General features: G+C 44.7%; 5 protein-coding genes across 5 annotated transcripts in view; 3 read left to right on the top strand and 2 right to left on the bottom strand.

The window, feature by feature from the left end:
- vwa5b2 (von Willebrand factor A domain containing 5B2) overlaps positions 1-63 on the top strand; it is a 19,718-nt gene extending 19,655 nt beyond the window's left edge. The window contains exon 21 of the mRNA XM_030775616.1: positions 1-63. This exon is cut by the window's left edge and continues 615 nt beyond it. Within this exon, the coding sequence (XP_030631476.1) occupies positions 1-63 (63 nt within the window).
- Positions 64-1,474: 1,411 nt separating this feature from the next.
- On the bottom strand, positions 1,475-7,036 carry alg3 (ALG3 alpha-1,3- mannosyltransferase). Its single transcript, XM_030774480.1, has 9 exons — positions 6,859-7,036; positions 6,199-6,298; positions 5,818-5,965; positions 5,165-5,325; positions 3,981-4,101; positions 3,566-3,771; positions 3,192-3,268; positions 2,814-2,958; positions 1,475-2,676 (listed from the first exon to the last, which is right to left on the bottom strand). Exons 1-9 carry the CDS (start codon positions 7,034-7,036, stop codon positions 2,496-2,498), a joined length of 1,317 nt encoding a protein of 438 aa, XP_030630340.1. The 3' UTR covers positions 1,475-2,495.
- Positions 7,037-7,187: 151 nt separating this feature from the next.
- Positions 7,188-10,461, top strand: mul2 (mitochondrial E3 ubiquitin protein ligase 2). Its single transcript, XM_030775530.1, has 5 exons — positions 7,188-7,228; positions 8,043-8,181; positions 8,575-8,662; positions 8,832-8,952; positions 9,610-10,461. Exons 2-5 carry the CDS (start codon positions 8,065-8,067, stop codon positions 10,316-10,318), a joined length of 1,035 nt encoding a protein of 344 aa, XP_030631390.1. The 5' UTR covers positions 7,188-7,228; positions 8,043-8,064; the 3' UTR covers positions 10,319-10,461.
- A 3,186-nt stretch (positions 10,462-13,647) lies between these two features.
- LOC115811297 (proteoglycan 4-like) lies at positions 13,648-15,765 on the bottom strand. Its single transcript, XM_030773448.1, has 3 exons — positions 14,917-15,765; positions 13,883-13,981; positions 13,648-13,674 (listed from the first exon to the last, which is right to left on the bottom strand). The coding sequence occupies exons 1-3, from the start codon at positions 15,763-15,765 to the stop codon at positions 13,648-13,650; spliced, it is 975 nt and encodes a 324-aa protein (XP_030629308.1).
- A 3,393-nt stretch (positions 15,766-19,158) lies between these two features.
- On the top strand, positions 19,159-20,014 carry camk2n2a (calcium/calmodulin-dependent protein kinase II inhibitor 2a). Its single transcript, XM_030775829.1, has 2 exons — positions 19,159-19,327; positions 19,944-20,014. Exons 1-2 carry the CDS (start codon positions 19,159-19,161, stop codon positions 20,012-20,014), a joined length of 240 nt encoding a protein of 79 aa, XP_030631689.1.
- The last annotated feature ends 853 nt before the right edge of the window (positions 20,015-20,867 follow it).

The following is a 20,867-nucleotide window of genomic DNA, read 5'->3' as shown; positions in this document are numbered from 1 at the left end:
TTGCGTCACTGGGACGAAAATATCAAATTCAACATGTTGTGTTACAACCCCAACAACATGTGATTCCCCTCAGTCTAAACTCCTCCACGAGAATGAAACCTAAAAACTGGATCGGGCACCCCTTAAAAGAACCCGGCATCAGTCGGAAGCGGTCCGAATGATTTTTTTGATCTTTTGAATGAAAAAAAAAAAAAAAGAATCAGCATTGGTGTTGAAATGCCACTGGAATATTTTCTTCGACAAGCTGGTGAAACATACATCTCGAGGCCCCTCTACTTAGCAAAAATGTCCCAGGATTGTCCAGTTTGAACCTTTCCCTTTAAAATGGTACCACCAGTGGCAACTCTCAAATTCTCCTTCTGATCAGAGTTTACTTTGACTCGGTGCTCCATCTAGCTTTTTAAACTCTATACAATCCTATGATCCTGCGTATTCGTACTAGCCAATGTTAAATGAGATTCTTTCTTGCGTGCCAGTGAAGCCCGTCCTGATGCCAAATTTTTTTTCACAGTGAGGCTGGCTGAAACTTCAACAACCTAGCAACCACAGAGCAAATAAAGCCTTAAGTCAGGCCTAAAACTGACCAGTCAAACGTTTGAGCAATACTGACTTCCAAATGACTTCTGTTACTACGGAAGTTTCCATGAATGTGAGACTTTCCAGAATTCACTGAACCAAATTACTAACACATACCTAGTTATTCCACTCAATTCTATTCTAATTCTTTTCTGATTTTAACTCAATTAAATCATTCTAACTGCTCAGTGAGAAAACCTTGACTAATATGTGATACACAAAACATGTATACATGGCATTAACTGCACCAGTTCTGGGTGCTTTTACCCTAACAGAGTTGCCTTTCCTGCTTTTCTGTTCAATGACACAGGAAGCCACAAGAGGGCGCACTACTCCAGTGCGGTTTGCTTGGATGTTTGACGGGGAACATCTGCATGTTGTGTCTTTGATTTCCCACCTTAGTGAACTCTTCGCCTTGCTTCACTGCCTTTATCATTACTTACAGTCACATATCACTGATTAATGTTTTATTTCCTTTTTAAGGCGAAACTGAAAGGCTTTGGTTCATGATTCATATTTCATGTCACTTTTCCATTTTTATAAAACCGAAAACGAGCCTTTGAATCCGCTGGAGGACTAATGAGTGACAGGGAGGAGAGGAGATCCCCGTCATGCTGGTGAAAACAGGATTGCTGAATGTCAAAACCCCCCCTGTGCTGATGTGTGCGCTGTGTATCTGTGTGTGTGTGTGTGGGAGAGCAGGTTTGAATGTGACTTAGGAAGGAAGATAATGAACCAGTACATTCTCATTTTCAAACGCCTGATGCCATCCGGAAACTGAAATCGCCAAATTGGAATAAACCTTTTTAAATTTCAGAGACGTGTCAGATGTCTTTATAACACTGTGAGTCCACGGGTAAACGGAAAAACCTCCATTTATTTATTTATTTATCTCTTTACATGTCTGTGACATAAAAGGACTCTATGGACCATTCTCTAACTGCCTTCAAGAGGACACCATGCAAAATATCAACCAAATCATAACACAGAAAAACCTTTCAAACCAGTCAGTCTACACTCCAAACAACACCAAAATATCACAGAAAACATAATCTATCAATGCTGCCTCTCAGTCCCCTGCTCCACCTAACACAATTTAGCATTCAAAAAAGAAAACAACAACAACAAAAAAAAACCTACAAAAATGAATTAAAGCCTTCAATGATTATCATAACAGTCCAAGCGAAATGTTACATCACGTCTGATTGGCTAACAGAATGCTGGAAATGATAGCCTACAGTTTTGCCTTGTGCCCTGTATAAGTACAGTATGTCGGATGGGTACATGCTATTTTGACGATAGCTTAACCTCACCTGTTTCCGAATGTAAAAGCTAGCTTAACTACACCTAGACGTAAACTTCAAGAAGTCCCTGATGTGGAATTAAAGACATGTATGAACTTTTCGTATTGCATTTTGATAAACACGCGTAATCAACCGCAGAGTAACTGCTGAACGCGACGACGCCACGGCACGGCACCAGCCTTTTCTCAGCCGCCGTCGTCGCACAGGGTCACGTCGGGTCACCGGGGTCAACAGGGTCATCGGAGGTCAGCACTGACCCCCACAACACTAACATTCACATTATGCACTCTCATGCGCAAGAGTTTGTAAAATTCATTCTTATAATCCTGAGAAATCTGCCTTTTTCTGTCTCTGCCCCCAACAAGAAAAAAAACAAAAAAACAACAACATGTAACTGCAACAGCTCCACTGCGTCCAGTCCCCTCCCTCGCTGTACACACTCTCACGAGGAGGACATACAGTTGGTTGGTAACAGCAGGTGCACCTCCAACACCCCATAAGGAGTGTCTTTCAAATCCCTGCCCAGAGCAGAGGAGAGGGACAGGGAGAGAGCTCCTGATTGGCCAGGGAGGTGAGGGAGCGAAGGCCGGGCAGCGAGCCCTGGTTGGGAACATCTCACTGGCGTTTGGCTTTGTTATGGGACTGCTGTTCTCCCTCCGGGCCACGGGGTGGCACTGTAGGGTTGAGCCACAATGAGAAAAGCAATATAAGGTGGCAGACGTGCAGAGAGGCGGAGCTGTAGTTGGTGGAAGGGTAAGTGTTCCAGGACAACTCGATCAGGCCCAAAATCAGCACCCTGTCAGAGGAGCAGAGGAACGGACAGACTCATGACTTTATCATAGTACAATCCCAAGTCAAACCACACACACACACACACACACACACACACATACACACACACACACACAGAGAGAGAGGTGAAGTGATCCTCACCTGAGCAGGTGGGCGAGTTTTTTCACGCCCCCGCTCCACAGCAGGTAGGGTAAGGTGTGGAAGTACCAGACATAGAACTGGTAGTGTAGAGAACGACTGAAACACATGCCCACGAAGTTAGAGGTGAACAGGACCAGCACTGTCTGTGAGGGACTGTTAAGGTGGAAGATTACGATTACGGACGAGCTGAATGTGAACACACATGCTTAGACTTTCTCTCTCTGTCTCTCTCTCTCTCTCTCTCACACACACACACACACACACACACACACACACACACACACACACACACACATGCTTAGACTTTCTCTCTCTGTCTCTGTCTCTCTCTCTCTCACACACACACACACACACACACGTGCTTCCAGGGAAGGATATGATCAGCGGTCAGTTTCTGTGTGGCTTCTTTCCTCTCAGATGGGTCTTTCAGTAAAGTCCACAAACTCTCACCAGGCCTGTGAGCGAACACACATTCATCAGTATAAAATACACAGAGACAGACAGAGCTTTTACACACACACACACACACACACACACACAGAACTTTAACACTGACACCTTTACAGTCAGACACAAAACACACACACAAGTTTCACACTCACATACAAAGTTTTCACAGTCCAATTGGGAGATTACTTCATTAAAACCATAACATCCTGTAAGTCACTTAAACATCATAATTATTCTTTTATTACATATACTATCATTATTATTGTTGTTGTTGTTATTATGAGGCGTATCGTTGGACTGACTTCTTCCATCTCCTGAGGGCGAACAGTGTGAGGGTGAGGAGGTGGGCCAGGAGCAGGAGGAGGTGAAAGGAGCGGCTGAGGAAAAGCCACTCCGGCAGGAAGCGCCAGTTCACCGTCCACTTAAAGAGGAACTGACGCCCAAGATCAAAGGCCCTGCTCACGTATCCAACAGGGTTCACCAAGAGGAACGGGAGTCCCAGCAACAGCTGCAGGCAACACACACACACACACACACACAGAGGAACAAAAAGGGGTGGAGTCAGTCAGGGCAGGTTAAGCTGAATACGTCGATGATTGAGGCAACAGATGTTTGAGAGTGAGTTTGTGTGTGTGTGTGTTTCTATGTGTGTGTGTATGTGTGTGTGTGCGTGTGTGTGTTATTCTGTGTGCGCGCGCGTGTGTGTGTGTGTCTGACCTGAATGACAGCACACAGCGTTAGTTTGGGCAGGGTCTTCATCAGGCCGAACTCTGACAGGAGGAGGAAGAGGAGTCCCGGAGCAAAGAGGAGGATGTTCATCTTCACAGACACAGCTAAACTGTCCAACACACAGCCAGACGAACACGTGAAAAACACACATGCACACACACACATACACACACATACACACACACGCACGAACAGGCATGCACACACACACACAGACACACCTAAACTGTCCAACACACAGCCAGACGAACACGTCAAAAACACACATGCACACACACACACACACACACACACAGACACAGCTAAACTGTCCACACACAGCCAGACGAACACGTCAAAAACACACATGCACGCACACACACACACACACACACATACACACACACGCACGAACAGGCATGAACAGGCATGCACACACACACACACACACACACACACACACACACACACACAGACACAGCCAAACTGTCCAACACACAGCCGGACAAACACGTCAAAAACACACACACACACACAGACAGCTAAACTGTCCACACACAGCCAGACAAACACGTCAAACACACACACACACACACACACACACACACAGCCAAACTGTCCAACACACAGCCAGACGAACACGTCAAAAACACACACACAAACACACACAACACACATATGCGGACACACACGCATGCACACACGCACGCACGGATACACACACACACACACACACACTCACACACAAACGCTCACACACAAACGCTCACACACACAGACACAAACAACACACAAACGCATACACACACACACACACAAACACTCACACAAACAACCAGCCAAAAGCTCCACAGAGCAGTCTGAACACAGGCATGGTCTAACTGACTGAAATCTAAGCCTATGAAGTCTATTAACTTAACCAATCACACCTAGCTTCAATTAAACCACGTTTACATTTATTCATTTAGAAGACGCTTCTAAATCATTTTATCAATTTATCTGCTTTGTCATCTATCCATACTTTTAATGTTCTTCAGTCTACTCGTTCCTCAGGACTTCCACCCATCCATCCATCCATCCATCTATCCATCCATCTATTCATCCATCCATCCACCCATCTATCCATCCATCCATCCATCCACCCATCCATCCATCCATCTGTCTATCTGAATCCATCCCTCCATCATACTTGCCTGTAGAGGGCACAGCCCAGAGTCCAGTGTGAGTCTAGAAAGAGGTTAATGGCGCCGAAGAGCAGCATCATGGCCACGGGGTCGTTAAAGAGCCGCAGCACGAAGATGGAGTGGATCCGGTACGAGGCGCAGCAGACGAAAAAAAACACGTATGGAGGCACCTGGGAACAACAGTCCACACACACACACACACACACGCACGCACACACAAAGAACACACACACACACACACACACTGCTTAATGTGCAGAAAAAAAATTCACAAAGGCACAGAGATGGACTTTTACAATGAATCAGAATTTACAGAATTACTGTACATTAATAAAAGACTGTGACTGTCAGCCAGGTCACTGACACAAGACACACAAAGTGAAACACACCAGACGCCGCTGACTGACACGAGACACAGCCAAGACTACTCAACTCCTTTATCTCCTCTGTGTTTTTACAGTACGGCCAAACGGCCAGTACTAACAACACTGGGTTCTGAGGGCTTAGTAAATTAAAAACAAACAAACAAACAAACAAAAAAAACTCTATACACAGTCAAAAAGCAAATGGAGACTCTGCTGTCCGACAGCTGTGTCAGCGTGTTTCTTGTATTAGAGTGATGTCATTCTGACTTAAACCATGTGCTTTTCAGTCTGTCTCACCTTCTTGGTGCGGTGGTATATGCGGAACACGAGTAGCAGGGTGATCAGGTAGAACACAGCAAACACATACTGACCCAGTCTAATGTTCACCCCATGGTCAGTAATGTAGTATAACACAGTGAAGATATACACAAAGCCAGCTGGGTACCTATAAAACACACACACACACAGACACACACACACACACACACAGCCTTACTGACAGTGGGGGCGGTTTTATGCACTGGTTAAAACCAGCATCATCTGCCCACGGTGTTGGCCACGTCACTCACATATATGTGTTCTGTCATTTATATGCGTCTCTGAAACAGTACCTTGTGAATCTTTCTGTCAGTGTGTACTGAAATACGAGCACAGATAAGAGGGTTCGGCGGTACTTACACGAGAGGGCCCGTGTCTCCCTTAAGCTGAGTGTAGTCATAGGTACCGTTGATCACGCCCTCCACCTCATCCATGTAGGCTTTCCAGTCTATCTCTGTATCTACATCAGTGAGGAGAACAGTGGAAAAACATGTACGGTATAAATGTGATTATGATAACTGTTCAATTATAATTATTATCGACTTTCATACCGATGGTCTTGTGTGTGTGTGTGTGTGTGTGTGTGTGTGTGTGTATGATTTGACAGGGGCAGAATCATGAAATTAACACGTCGCAAGAAAAAAAAAGTCAAAGTTTTAAGCAACACAGCGAACTTGTTTCTACGTTTCAAACCATTTCCCCCTTTTTCGGATGTAATCGTTTGTTCATTTTACGTGTTTCTGGCCAGAGTAAAAGGACTGGCCAGAGACTCAACTATAGCAGCTAAGTTTCAGTCAAGGAACGGACATGTCAGCGCAGGGGAAACGGTATCAGGAAAGCAGCCAGTATCGTGAGATGCTTTATAAACAACTTTACACAAACACGACTGAATATAATATTCAGATCTTTTTTTTTTTTCTTCCACATTTACCCCTTGTGTTGCAGCGCTATGTCTTAGTACTAGAACTAAGACTTATATGACAGGGCATGGTAGCTGTCAAGCTAACCAAAGCTACTTACATGCAACTTTTTGAATAACCCATATGTTTATTCCTATCTCCAAAAACCAAAGGACGGCAGTTACTAGGAAGGTATATTCCGCTTTGAACAAGATCAAATGCTTCTCTTGCCACAGTGTACGGAGCAACCCCACGACTCGTGACGGCTGACCGGCGGATTTTCTCTTTCCTCCTGCCATTTTTCGGTAAAGGGGGAGGCCGTTGCATGGAACGCGTGGAGCTACAGGACGCGACCAGATTTGGTCACATGACCGCAGGGCGCGCTCTCGCAACACGTCGGCCTCAACGACCGCGTCACGTGATCACAACAAAAAAACTGCTGACAATTTCCGGAGATGATAGCGAAACAGCTGCAATCCGTGTTTAATTAAGTAAGTCATGATTAGTTATGATTTTTAAAAATATTTCAGATACCGACATTGAATTCCTGACCTCTTGAATTAGCCTCACCAATATCAGGAGGTGTCTGTCATCGTAATTTCATATCAGTTTTGGAGGTCGCAGCAAACTTGACATGCCTCTTGACATGCTAACGTTGCTAGCTAAAAGCATTTCTTGAGCTTTCACTTTAACATTAGAAATTTTGTCTTAATCAAAACCCTACAAACAGTGCTTAGTTAATCATTTCTCATGGCCGCATTCATAACTGATAGTCTCTTAACTTTAAATATCAATGCTGACATTCCTTGGTGATGCTCACTTGCGTTCGGCCTGCAGCCTAGTGACGCTCCAATAACGACTTCATTACTCCTCTACTATATGCCTGGAACAGGTGCATTGACACAAGACTGTGAGACGGTTTAGAGTATTAGAATCTTTTAACACCAAAATTGAGTATAGCGGAATTATACCGTAATATGTCGTATTATACGTATTCATGCTGTGTAATGCAGCCGTCCTTCACAGTACTAAGAACTAAAATCTGAGAACCCGGTGTTTTGGATTACAATTCCCTTTCCACACGTGTGTGAGTAGTTTACTGTCTTTTTTCCATTTCAGAATAAGTTTTGGAGTACCAAGGAGACAGACTTTGAATTCGGTTATGAAATATTAATTAGGATTTGTAAATTTGGCCAATAAACACGGCTCCAGACAGGAAATTGCAGGAATGAGTCTGAGATGGAGCGTGCCACCTGCCTCGCGCCCCGCCCCCATTTGATGTATTTGCTCATTCTGTGTGTGCAGCCTCGCGCTCAGGTGGTGAAGAATGGAGGAGTTTCCGTTAAGGACGTTAGAGGTGGTGTGTCTTGGCTCCAGTATCGCGCTGTCAGGAATCTTTTTGTACATCTACAAGAAAAAACGGAAAACGGTGGATAAACTCAACGTCAGTGTACCCTCGACGTCCTAACACACACATAACTGACTCACTGAAAGTGTTTGAGAAACAGTTAAATGCAAAGATGTGTATATCTGGGGGCAGTCAGTCATATATTTTAAAGCCTTGTTCTTATAAACAGCAATATCAGAGGGAATTACATTGAATAGCTACATAGAAGGGATAGTTGTAATTGTAAATCTATGAGTCATTATAAATGTAAATGATTATAAATTATACAGTCATTATCACTGTTAATCTATAATAGTCATTACAGACTTACAGTTTCAAAGACCCCTTTCGTGTAACAGTATAATGCAAACCACATATATATGTGTGCATGTGTGTTTGTGTGTATTTCTGTGTGTATTTCTGTGTGTGTGTGTGTGTGTGTTGTCCCAGGAAGCCCCTCAGCTGCCGTTAAACGAGAAACTTGCAGACATTTTGAACACTACACCTGGGAAGTGTCTTCAGTATGTTGTCATTGAAGGTAATTTATGTCATTGGAACTCATTGGAAGATATTTCATAATGAACTGGTATTGAGTGACTGAGACAGACACATCACAGTGTGTTCACATCACATGCAGCTGTGTGGTGCACGGAAAGGTACTTATTCTGTGTGTGTGTGTGTGTGTGTGTGTGTGTGTGTGTGTGTAGGGGTTGTGCAGCCTGCCGGGGAACCACTCAGGAGTCAGTTTCAGGAGGGCAGCGTTGGCGTCATTCAGAGGCTGGTCCTCCGAGAGCATAAACTGGTTTGGAATGCTCTTGCCCGAACCTGGTAGGTGTTTTGTTTTGTGTATATGTGTGTGTGAGAGAGAGAGAGAGAGAGAGAGAGAGAGAAAGAAAGAGGTTTATTATAACATGACACAGATGTCCTGGACAGAGAGTTTTGTTATGTTGTGTCTTTTTTTGATTTCTCCTTAATAGTAAGTTATTGTTAATTACATTCACATTCCTCTTCATTGATATTTCCCTTATCTCTCCTCTCCTTTCCTCTCTGCTCCTCTCCTCTCCTTTCCTCTCCTTTCCTCTCCACTCCGTTCCGCTCCTTTCCTCTCCTCTCCGCTCCACTCCCCTCCCCTCCTCTCCTCTCCTCTCCTCTCCTCTCCTCTCCTCTCCTCTCCTCTCCTCTCTTCCCCGCTCCTCTCCTCTCCTCTCTTCTCTGCTCCTCTCCTCATCACTCCTCTCCTCTCCGCTCATCTCCTCTCCTCTCCTCTGTGAAATTTAATTCCATCATCTTCTTACTGTTTTCCTTCCTCTCTTCCCTTCTCTCGGACAGAGAGGAGGTTTAAAGAGTCAGCTCTTAATCCGCTGGTTTTTACAGATGTATCTGTCTCCCACCCTGTGGTTTCTCCTTATTCTCACTGAAGTGAATGTATAGTTACACTACTTTAGCCACCTTAACAGACATTTGTCCTCTGCCCCTCTCTCTCAGGACAGACAGCGAGAGGGTTCTACATCAGCGGGTTAACTCTGTACCCTTCAGTCTGGTGGGGGCGGACCGAGCCGCGGTCCGTGTTCTGTGTCCACTGGAGGCCACGGGTCCAGAGATGGAGATCATCCATGAGAAGTTCCACCAGGCCAGCTTTGGCTTCACCGACATCATAGGCCAGTACCTGAGCGGCGAGAAGCCCAAAGGCCAACTGGAAACTGAGGAGATGCTCAAGGTGGGCGCCACGGTAACGGCCGTGGGCGAGCTCATCCTGGATACGGACCGCGCGCTCAAGCTGCGGCCGCCCACCGACGGCTCCGAGTACTTCCTGTGCACCTCCGACCTGGAGACCCTGAAACTGGAGCAGGAGGGGCAGGCCATGGTGTGGCAGGTGCTGGCGGGAGTGTTTGCGCTAGCGGGCGTGGCCGTGCTGCTGTGGGCGGGGCGTCGGTATTACCGCGGCCTGCAGGAGAAGTGGAACAGAGAGAGGGTGAGGAGGGAGTTTGAGCGGCTTGGTTCGGCCGTGGCGTCGGAAGACGGGGAGGATTTGGAGAACGTGTGTGTGATCTGTTTGACTAACCCCAGAGGGTGTGTGCTGTTGGACTGTGGACATGTCTGCTGCTGTTTCAGCTGTTACCAGGCTCTACCACAACCAACATGCCCCATATGCAGACAGGCAATAAAGAGAGTCGTTCCTCTGTACCAGGCCTGAGAGCAGGGCACACACACACGCACACACACACGGATATACCCACAGAGAGATAAATAAAAATGTACAGGGGTGATACCTTAATAACAATTAAAAAGCAAGGACAGAAATGACCTTAAAAACAAAAACACACATTCTCACACACACACACACGCGCACACACACACACACACACACACCAGCACATCACTTACACCACCTACACCTGTAATTCTCACGCTGTTCTGTTACACACACACACACTGACATAGGAGTGTGAAGTGAAGTTTGGTACTTGAATGTTTGGGGGTGTTATTTGGATGTTAATGAGTTTCACCTAATACAGACAGTGAGGTTCTTATAACATAAGGTTATTATTATAGTTGTATTGTATAGTTATAATGTAGTCACAATTCAGGATTTGCTGCTTCATTTTATGCAAAAACACAGTTTATAGGTACAGGATTCAGAAACGTTTTATAAAATACTTATTACACAGTATAGTAATAACAGAATACTTACAGGCGCAGCTGTTGAGATGTGTGCGCGCACACACACACACACACACATACACACACATAGACACACATGCACACACACACGCACACGCACACACACACACATACACACATACACACATGCATGCACAGTACTTTGTGACAGGACTGTATGAGTGAAAAGTTATAAGCAGTGAAATTTTTCTCTTGTCTGTGAACTTGTGTCTAATAGAGAGAAATGAAGGAAAATAGTGGGATTTTTCAAGTCTCTGTGAAATGTAAAAACAAACAAACAAACAAACAAACAAACTCATGTATAAACTAGAATATGAAGATTTATTTTCTTATCTTGTAACTCGTGCCTTAATTTACTGATAGAAAATGGCTGCTAGAGGACAGAGTTAATGCCTGTCTTCTTTAAATCTCTCCACTGGTTTGTTTTGTTCCAATTTTCTCAAACTCCTCTTTTCTCAGTGTGAACACAGACTGAGATTAAAAAAAGAAGGGAAACCTGTGTTTTTGGGCGGCTGTGTGTTTTTTGTTTTTGTTTTTGGTCAATAAAACATTTCTGTGTGGTTCCTGAAGAGCCTCATGTCTCTCAGAGCAGGAGCTGACTGAATGTGCAGTAGGAGAATGACTGTAGTTATAACTGTATGAACAGTAGGAGACTGTAGTTATAACTGTATGTGCAGTAGGAGACTGTAGTTATAACTGTATGTACAGTAGGAGACTGTAGTTATAACTGTATGTGCAGTAGGAGACTGTAGTTATAACTGTATGTGCAGTAGGAGACTGTAGTTATAACTGTATGTACAGTAGGAGACTGTAGTTATAACTGTATGTGCAGTAGGAGACTGTAGTTATAACTGTATGTGCAGTAGGAGAATGATTGTAGTTATAACTGTATGAACAGTAGGAGACTGTAGTTATAACTGTATGTGCAGTACGAGACTGTAGTTATAACTGTATGTACAGTAGGAGACTGACTGTAGTTATAACTGTATGTACAGTAGGAGACTGACTGTAGTTATAACTGTGTGTACAGTGGGAGAACGGCTGTAGTAATAACTGATTTTTAGTGTTGTAATGGAATGACAGGTTAGATCTCTCACTCGCTGACACAGACTGGACGGTCTCCCCAGCTGTGCAGACAGTAATGTTGTTATGAGTGCATTTGAAGGTTTCAGTTCTTGTGAATGCATCTGAAAAACTCCAGAAGGTTTCAGTAATATCAGACAGAAAGTCGAACAGCTGATGTCTGTGATGTTAAGAACAGAGAAGGTAGAACTAATTACCTCACACTCATACCGCCTCGTGTCAGGGTCGTGTCATAGATGAGAACGTCTCGTCAAATGTCAGAGCAGAAGAACAGAGCAGATTTCCTGCATGGCTCTCTCTGTCCTGAGGAGCTAAGAGGTAAGTCAACCGTCGGTTTTGGGGGAAAGAAATGTTGTGGAGTTAGCCACGTCACATATTAAACTGAAGGAACTGTAGTTTTCCTCTCTGGGAAGCTGTGCTTTGCCTCTTCTGTCTGTTTTAAGTGGGAGAGAGAAAAGGGCTTCACTAAACTGGCCCCCCCCCCCCCCCCATGCTCCCCACTCTTTAAACAGAGGAAAAGAAACGCTGTCATATGTGTGGTTTCGTACCAAAAAGAAACAAACCTGACTCAGTCCACACATTTCACTGTTCCTCACTATGACAAAAACAGACAGGAATGTGATACTTGAAACAAAACAAGCCATGACATTTTTTCAGTTACGGTTTGGAGCTAGGTTAGGGTTAGGTTATGATTCCCTCGTAACAGTTCAATGAAAATCAAAGGCAGGTCTCCACTCAAGTGTGAAGAATGAGATGTGTATGTGGTTTTTGTGGGTTTTGTGTTTTGTTTTGTTTTTGGGGGGGGTGGGGTGTAACAGTCCAGCTACGACCCCCAATTGTTTCATGTTAGCAGCTGTCTCCCCATGTCACATTTTTGCTCTGCTCCTAGACATCACAGACCTCCGAGAGCATTGAGAAAACCCCCCTCCCAAAAAAACCCCACTCCTATTCACAGTGTGTTTTTCAGGGCCAGGGATAAAAAAAAAGGCTTTTTTTTGTGTTTTTAAAATGTATTTGTTGCATCCTAACTTTCCTATTTAATCATCTACACTAATGTTTATCATTTTTACTGGCAGTTTTTTATTTCATGTCTCTCTGAAAAATGAAAATAACTCTGAATAGGGAGGGTTAGGGAAGCGGGCTCGTGACCCAAAGGTCGCCGGTTTGATCCCCTGTACCGGCAGGAAAAACGTGGGCGGAGCTCTTTCCCTTCCCTCGACACCCCCCCCCCCCCCCCACCCCCAGCTGCTCCTTGGGCCCGGTACTGCGGCTGCCCACTGCTCCTGCTGTTAGTGTGTGTATGGGTCAAATGCAGAGGTTGAATTTCACTGCTCACTGTTCGTAGTGTTTATGTGATCAATAAAAGAACTTACCTAACTTAAAAACAAATTAAACATCCAGTGTTATTCCATAATTGGCCACTAGATGGCATAGGACTATCAGTGGATCTCATTTGAACAGTGTGCTTCTATTGGCTGTTAAATGAGCTGGATACTTATCAATAACCAGCAGTGAAAATCTCTCCAGATAGAACAACACCTATGTCAAAGTCACCAGAACAAAACTCACCTTTCAGTAGATTCCGTACTGACAACAGGGCGGTACGGAATCTACTGAGGATCTTTTACTAAGATTCTTTCCATGCGACTACCATTCAAACTAACGTCACTGATTTCCAGACCTTAATGTGAATCAGCCGTGTAACAAGACAAACAAAGAAGGTTTGGCGGTGTGTTCAGACAGACTGAACCTGTCCATCTAAATCTCTACCCCAGCAGGCAGTCGCTAGAGACACGGGGAAAAAGATGAGAGAGATTACACAATCTGTATTAATATTTAACATCCTGAGGACTGACCTCATCGGCACAGTTATGGCACACGCCTCTAAACAGTCGATTGAGATTAACAATCTTCAGGAAGAAAGACCACCCCTGCAACACACACACACACATACACCTGTTGTGTTTGTCTATGCCCATGTGTCTGCTCTCACCTGAGCAGCAGTGGATGCTGGAGATGGGTCAGGTTTTTGGTTTGAGTCTAACAGGCCTTCACAGAACTGCTGCATAGAAATGTCACTGTGATCATTTTTCTGAGGTTGAACAGTCCAGAGACACCAAGACACATACAAACACACACACACACGCTCACGCACACACACACACGCTCACGCACACGCACACACACGCACACACACACACGCACACACACACACACACACACACACACACACTCACACACACACACACACACACACACACACACACACTCACACACACACACACACACACACACACACACTCACACACACACACACACTCACACACACTCACACACACACACACACTCACACACACGCACACACTCACACACACTCACACACACACAGACACACACACTCACACACACAGTGCTTGAAAGAGCGTGGATAATTAGTTACACCATCTCCCATGGGAAAATGAACGGCAGGGGTCCTGAAGGTGACTGCGGTTTGATAAACAGGTTCCCCAGGCTGTGAAAGATGAGCTGAACTATATTCACAGGGGTTTGTGTTATGCTTTCCACAGCATTTCTCAGGAACTCGGCAGTGGGCGTGACTGTGGGAGAGAGCTGATCGTGTATCCAGTCAAACTGAGCTGATGAAAACAGTTTCTTACTCTTTTCTATGGACAGCTGTAGTTAAGACCCTGCATGACAGGCAAAAGCCCTGAAAACAGGTCAAGCAGACCTCAGAAAACATGTACCAGTATTACAGATTGCTATTGCATTCACAGGAGATGAAGTGATTGATATTGAATGTGTGGGTGTTTCACAGACACTAAAGTATCCCATAACCCATCCGTTCTACAACACGAAGGCCTTAGACTTATAAACCAAACATGTCTCGACTTGTACTTCCATTGCTTTACTTGAAGACACACACACACACACACACACACACACAGAAATCACTAGAATAGTTCTGTGTGGCCAAATCTTCCAAGGGCAAGGCAAAGATTTCCAGACAGTGATTTCTGTGTAGACTACAGGGTGTGGATGGGGTGGAGTTTTCTGTATAGACTGCAGGGTGTGGTGGGGGCGGAGTTTTCTGTATAGACTACAGGGTGTGGTGGGGGCGGAGTTTTCTGTATAGACTACAGGGTGTGGTGGGGGCGGAGTTTTCTGTATAGACTGCAGGGTGTGGTTGGGGCGGAGTTTTCTGTATAGACTACAGGGTGTTGTTGGGGCGGAGTTTTCTGTATAGACTGCAGGGTGTGGTGGGGGCGGAGTTTTCTGCAGGGGCTGCAGGGTGTGGTTGGGGCAGAGTTTTCTGTATAGACTACAGGGTGTGGTTGGGGTGGAGTTTTCTGTATAGACTACAGGGTGTGGTTGGGGTGGAGTTTTCTGCAGGGGCTGCAGGGTGTGGTTGGGGCGGAGTTTTCTGTATAGACTGCAGGGTGTGGTTGGGACGGAGTTTTCTGTATAGACTACAGGGTGTGGTTGGGGCGGAGCTTTCTGTATAGACTGCAGGGTGTGGTTGGGGTGGAGTTTTCTGCAGGGGCTGCAGGGTGTGGTTGGGGCGGAGTTTTCTGTATAGACTACAGGGTGTGGTGGGGGCGGAGTTTTCTGTATAGACTGCAGGGTGTGGTGGGGGCGGAGTTTTCTGTATAGACTGCAGGGTGTGGTTGGGGTGGAGTTTTCTGCAGGGGCTGCAGGGTGTGGTGGGGGCGGAGTTTTTTGTATAGACTGCAGGGTGTGGTGGGGGCGGGGTTTTCTGCAGGGGCTGCAGGGTGTGGTGGGGGCGGAGTTTTCTGTATAGACTGCAGGGTGTGGTAGGTTGGGGTTTTCTGCAGGGGCTGCAGGGTGTGTTTGAAGGGCAGTGAAGTTAATACTCATTATCTGAGATGAATCTCTGTTTTCTCCCCGTCCATAGGTCACATGCCGAAGGTCAGACTCTTACTTTGCCTGAGAGAGCAAAGGGAGTTCATGAGCAATTATTCTTATAATTATTACAACCAATTATTACAGCCAACGAAGCTACAGAATCCTTACTCTACAGTCAAAACCACTGAATTCTTGCTCTACAAAGCTAATGAATTAGTACCCTATAGTGAATACAACTGAATCATGTCAAAACTACTGAATTATTACTCCGCATTCATAGTTACTGAATCCTCACTCAAAAGTGAGAGCCAGCAGATCACTACACAACAGGAACAGATGTGTAAAAATCTGCTATATGGAGATGTGCATCCCCTCCCTCTTACTCACATTCATCCATCTATTTATTCATTAGCTTTTCCATTTAAAACAACAACAAAAACCATGCAGACACAGACCCTCTGCAAAAGCCACATGCTCACTGTTCAATTCAGTTTGGTGTTTTTCCACTCTGCCACGAGAGAGAGAGAGAGAGAGAGAGAGAGAGAGAGAGAGAGAGGGTGAATCAGCACTGTTAGAACAACTCTATGACTCAGCACTGAATCTGCTTTTGAAAACTGAAGGCACAAGGCACACACACACACACACTCACACGCGCGCGCGCGCACACACACATACAGACATGCATGCACGTACCATATAGCCAGGCCCAGAAAAGTTTTCTGGTCACATGTCCTTCACAAAAGGTCTGGCAATCGTTAAAACAGATTCCTTCTCAAGACACAGGCTCAGAGCCACCTGTCAGAGAGAGAGAGAGAGAGAGAGAAAGAGAGAGTGAGAGAGAGAGAGAGAGAGAGAGACAGAGAGACAGAGAAGGTAGAGGGTATGAGGGCAGGGGAAGACAGAGAAAGAGAAAGGGGTGATTTTAAGTTGAGGTTCAGTACACACTACACTTTGTCTCCAATGGAAACTGGTATGAGATTTTATCCATGAAAACACGTAGCAGCTTGTCAAATCTTCTGACTGCTTCACTACGAACATTTAAATGTCATAATAATGATATAAAAATCATAAAAAATAATCTCACTCCTACATATTTTACCAGGGCTCTTGCAGACATTTTTCAGCAAAGAGACTCAAAGCCTTGCTGACTGTGTATGTGTTCAGTCACATGAGGATCACATAAGCGCCCCCCCCCCAAGGTCAAGACATCACAAGCCAAAGTTTTCCCCCAGTTTAGAACTCTGCATCCTGACAGGTGACCATACACAGCATGACCCTCGTGCCCTCTGCCCTGAGCCCAATCCCGACCTGACCCATGACCTGTGGGGTGAGGAGCCGTGAACATCAGGCACTTTATTTACATTCAAATAATTTTTATACAGGTACTTATTTTCAGAAACATTCATTTACTCAAACACTCCTTCACAAAAACCCATTTTTAGACAAACATGAAAGTATACAAATATGCATAATTACAAACACATATTGGCATACAACAGTCTGTTCAAGTGAACAAAGCAAGCTGTGCTTTTGAAAAATAAACTGGATATTAAAACTGCATTGCAGTGGCCAGGTTTAGCTGTTTTGGGTTGGAACTGGGGAATAGTATTGAGATAATACAATCACAAAAAACAGCTTGGCACACAACAGGGCTATTTCTCCCCATAGGCAGCGACTAGATTTAGAGGAGCTAAAGTCTGGCATATTATCAAGCTGCTCGAGACGTGTTTCGTTTTCCCTTAAGGATGAAATCGTTTTTCCATCAGTCACCAGAGGAAAAATCAGGGTAAAGCTAGGCTATAGGGATAATAATCTTAGTTGCGTCACTGTGTGTGTGTGTGTGTGAGAGAGAGAGAGAGAGAGAGAGAGAGAGAGAGTCAGTGTGCGTATTTACCAGAATGTTAATAGAGTTTGGGGGACAGTGAAGTGGTGTTGAAATCGCTGTATGACAGCAGTGAGACGGTTAAGACGCGAAAGAGGACTATCTGAAATGTGAAAATTAGATTTGAGACTCGCAGTCATTTGGGAGATGTTGCTATGCCAACCGCTTAGTGTTGGTATGTGCTCACAGTATTACAGCCCTCAATATTTCCAAAATCGCTTTGGCTCTGTTATACTGTGTAACACCCGCTTTACATAAATGTCGTTTTGCATTTCAATAAGTTAAGAGTACGGACTGTTTACAAGCTTCATTCTATGAAAATGTGAGAAAAATGTTTTGTGATCTTGTTGAATGTACGTTGCTGTGCTTGGACGGGACACATAGAGCCACGAAAGACGCTGGCCTTGGTGCTGAAACATATTCATTTTTCCGTACTTTGTCAATAAGTGACTAATTTAACAACACGATCAAGCCATCGACTACATCATCTTTCATATCTGTTTAGAACACAATCCCTTTAAAACAATATAAGACAACGGATGGCAAACAGACAAGGTAAATATGTATTCTGCAATGACTAAGGGCTTCTGATAAGTCTATTCAAGAGATCAGCGTTTTATTCAAATGCAGCTGACGTACAGTGATGACGACTGTGCTGTCTCGAGGCTCACACCGCAACGATTCCCGTCATAGGCTACTAGCAACAGGAATTCCCCCTAGAAACCAATAAATCGCAAAGCAGTCTAGTTCAGGGCCATTTTCAGGAAAAATAAAAAAGAATGCCTACTTATAGAAATGTTATTGTTACAATCCTTTTGAATTATAAGTCACCATAGACAAAGCAAATATAACGGCCCAGGTTTTGCCTGCTCGCCACTTCTCACTCAAGTGGATTCACTTTTCAGCACACTACGATAACTGTGAATAATCAGCACATCTAAGTGATAAATGGACGAGTGACAACTGTATTTAGTCAAACGTCGTTGGTGATGGAGCGACTGTACAGTCTACTCACTCCTCTGGCTGTCGCACTTTTTTTTTACAGTACGTACCGTTCCCCTGTACTTTTAACTTTCTCCGGTTGATGTCACCCTTGCCCCTCTTGTAGTCTTTACACACACAAACACACACACGCGCGCGCACCCACAAGCCCGGATGGATGACTTCACTGTTCCGCCTGGGTTTCCTTTATGTTCCTGGGATCTCCCGGCACCCTTAACAGTCTTCACCGAGCAGCCCAGGCGCGCGCATCGCTCCTCCTCCTTCTCCTTCTACTTCTCCCTTCATAACAGAACAGCACGCTCGTCAAGACTTACCGCACTTGAGTTCTGAACCTCTTTCGGAAGCTGGTTGCGCTAGGAGTCTCTCGAGCGTTATTCAAAAAGGGATATTCGGAGGAGTGCGAGAAGAAACAAAGTGCAATTAGTTTTCTCTCGGACCGGTGCAATATTCATCATCGTTAACGACATCATCATTGGTTTTTGGTCCCTGTTCGTGAGAGACAGCCTTTTCCTCGTGCCATAATGTCTGAGGTCCTGCCATACAGCGAGGGGAAAATGAACGGCTACGGGACGGACAACGACGTCAGTCAAATGTCCTTTAGCTGCGGGCTCCAGGATACCAACTCGTTCTTCGGGGCGTCACAAGCGAAAAGACCCCCCAAACTCGGACAGATCGGTCGAGCTAAAAGAGGTAAAAAAAAAAAAGACCGGAGCACCTTAATGTATATTTGGGGTTCAAGTTCTGTGTCGATAAATGTACGTGCACGTGGGTTATTATTGCTCAGATTGGTTAGGTAAGCGTTACGGGAGAAAGATAAGTAGCCTACCTTGGCTGACTCCGGGAAAAGAGTACAGGGGAAGTCTTTGACGTTTGCAAGATTACAAAAAGGAAACGTCTCAGTGACAGCTTAATACATTCATTGTAATGAGACTCTGCATGTACTGGATGAGCCTGGAGGCGCGAAGTAAGCTTTAAACGATGTAAACGATCCCATGTCTAACAATACCTGTCAAGTGCTATAGAGCCTATTTAAGAAAGTCTACCACTAAGGTGGACTGTACAGCCAACAGCGTACACACTTAGGGAAATCAACGAGATGTTATACTTTGAACCAAAAATTCATAATGAAACACATTTGGTAAGGTAGGATTCGTGCGGACCATTGCGCAGTTGTTATTTGCAGTGTTGATTCGAAACTAACTCTCTCTCTCTCTCTCTCTCTCTCTCTCTCTCTCGGAGAGACTATGAATACAGATCAACTATCTTGCGTTCGAAATTATTAAGGACTTCTTTTGTTTCTCCACAGTGGTAATCGAAGACGACCGAATAGACGAGGTTCTGAAAGGGATGACAGACAAATCGTCACCTGGTGTTTAAACGACGAACGATGCCTTGCGGACTTTTAATTTATTATCACCGATTTGAAGCACTTGTCGGCTGTGCATGTTGGAGGATTGTACAGAGGTGAGGTTACAAGGCAAAGACCAAGGCGGCAGAGGGGAAACTGAACACGATGGAAGAGAAGACAGAAGAGATGGAAAGAACGAGATTTATTTTGGGGTTGCTGGCAATTCTCCAAACAAAACCCGATTTAAACTTATTGCTGCACAGAAAGACAGAAAGAGAGAGGGAGAGAGAGAGAGGGAGATGGGGGAGGGGTGTTGGAAATGGGTGGTTTGCGCAGTTTCCGTCTTTTACCCTCTGCCGATGTATAAAGAGATGGGTGAACTAGTCATTATTTCACGACCATCTTCTTCCAAGTAAAAAAAAAGCGCTGTAAGCAACAATGTTCAACCAACCGGAAGCTGAAGCACACATTTCAAGCTTTGTTACTATAGTTGTACAGTATCTAAGCTAAAAAAAAAAAAAAAAAAAGACCTTTATCTTGTAGCCTACTCGCTCCACGCATTGTCAATACAATTGAGACAACACACATTCAGAGGAGCTGTCTGTTCAGCACTGCTCAAACCTAGAGAGTGCATTCCGATCCGACTGCTGCTAGAGCCTTTTCTTAGTTTGTTTTTTTTTCTTTTCAATCTTTATTATTATTTTTTAAGAACCACAGACCAAGACAACGAAGCCCCCAGAATTTACAAGACCCCGTCTACGTGTACAGCGGTTTTTCCAAAGATGGTGCAATGTTAATAGTTTCTTCTTCTTCTTCTTCTTTTACCGTTTTGTCCATCATTTCCGCTAGAATTGAAACGACTGCATTTTAATCCGGTCCAAT

Source organism: Chanos chanos, chromosome 5, assembly GCF_902362185.1.
Source record: "Chanos chanos chromosome 5, fChaCha1.1, whole genome shotgun sequence".
Taxonomy (NCBI): Eukaryota; Metazoa; Chordata; class Actinopteri; order Gonorynchiformes; family Chanidae; genus Chanos; species Chanos chanos.
This window is presented reverse-complemented; position numbering and strand designations above follow the sequence as displayed.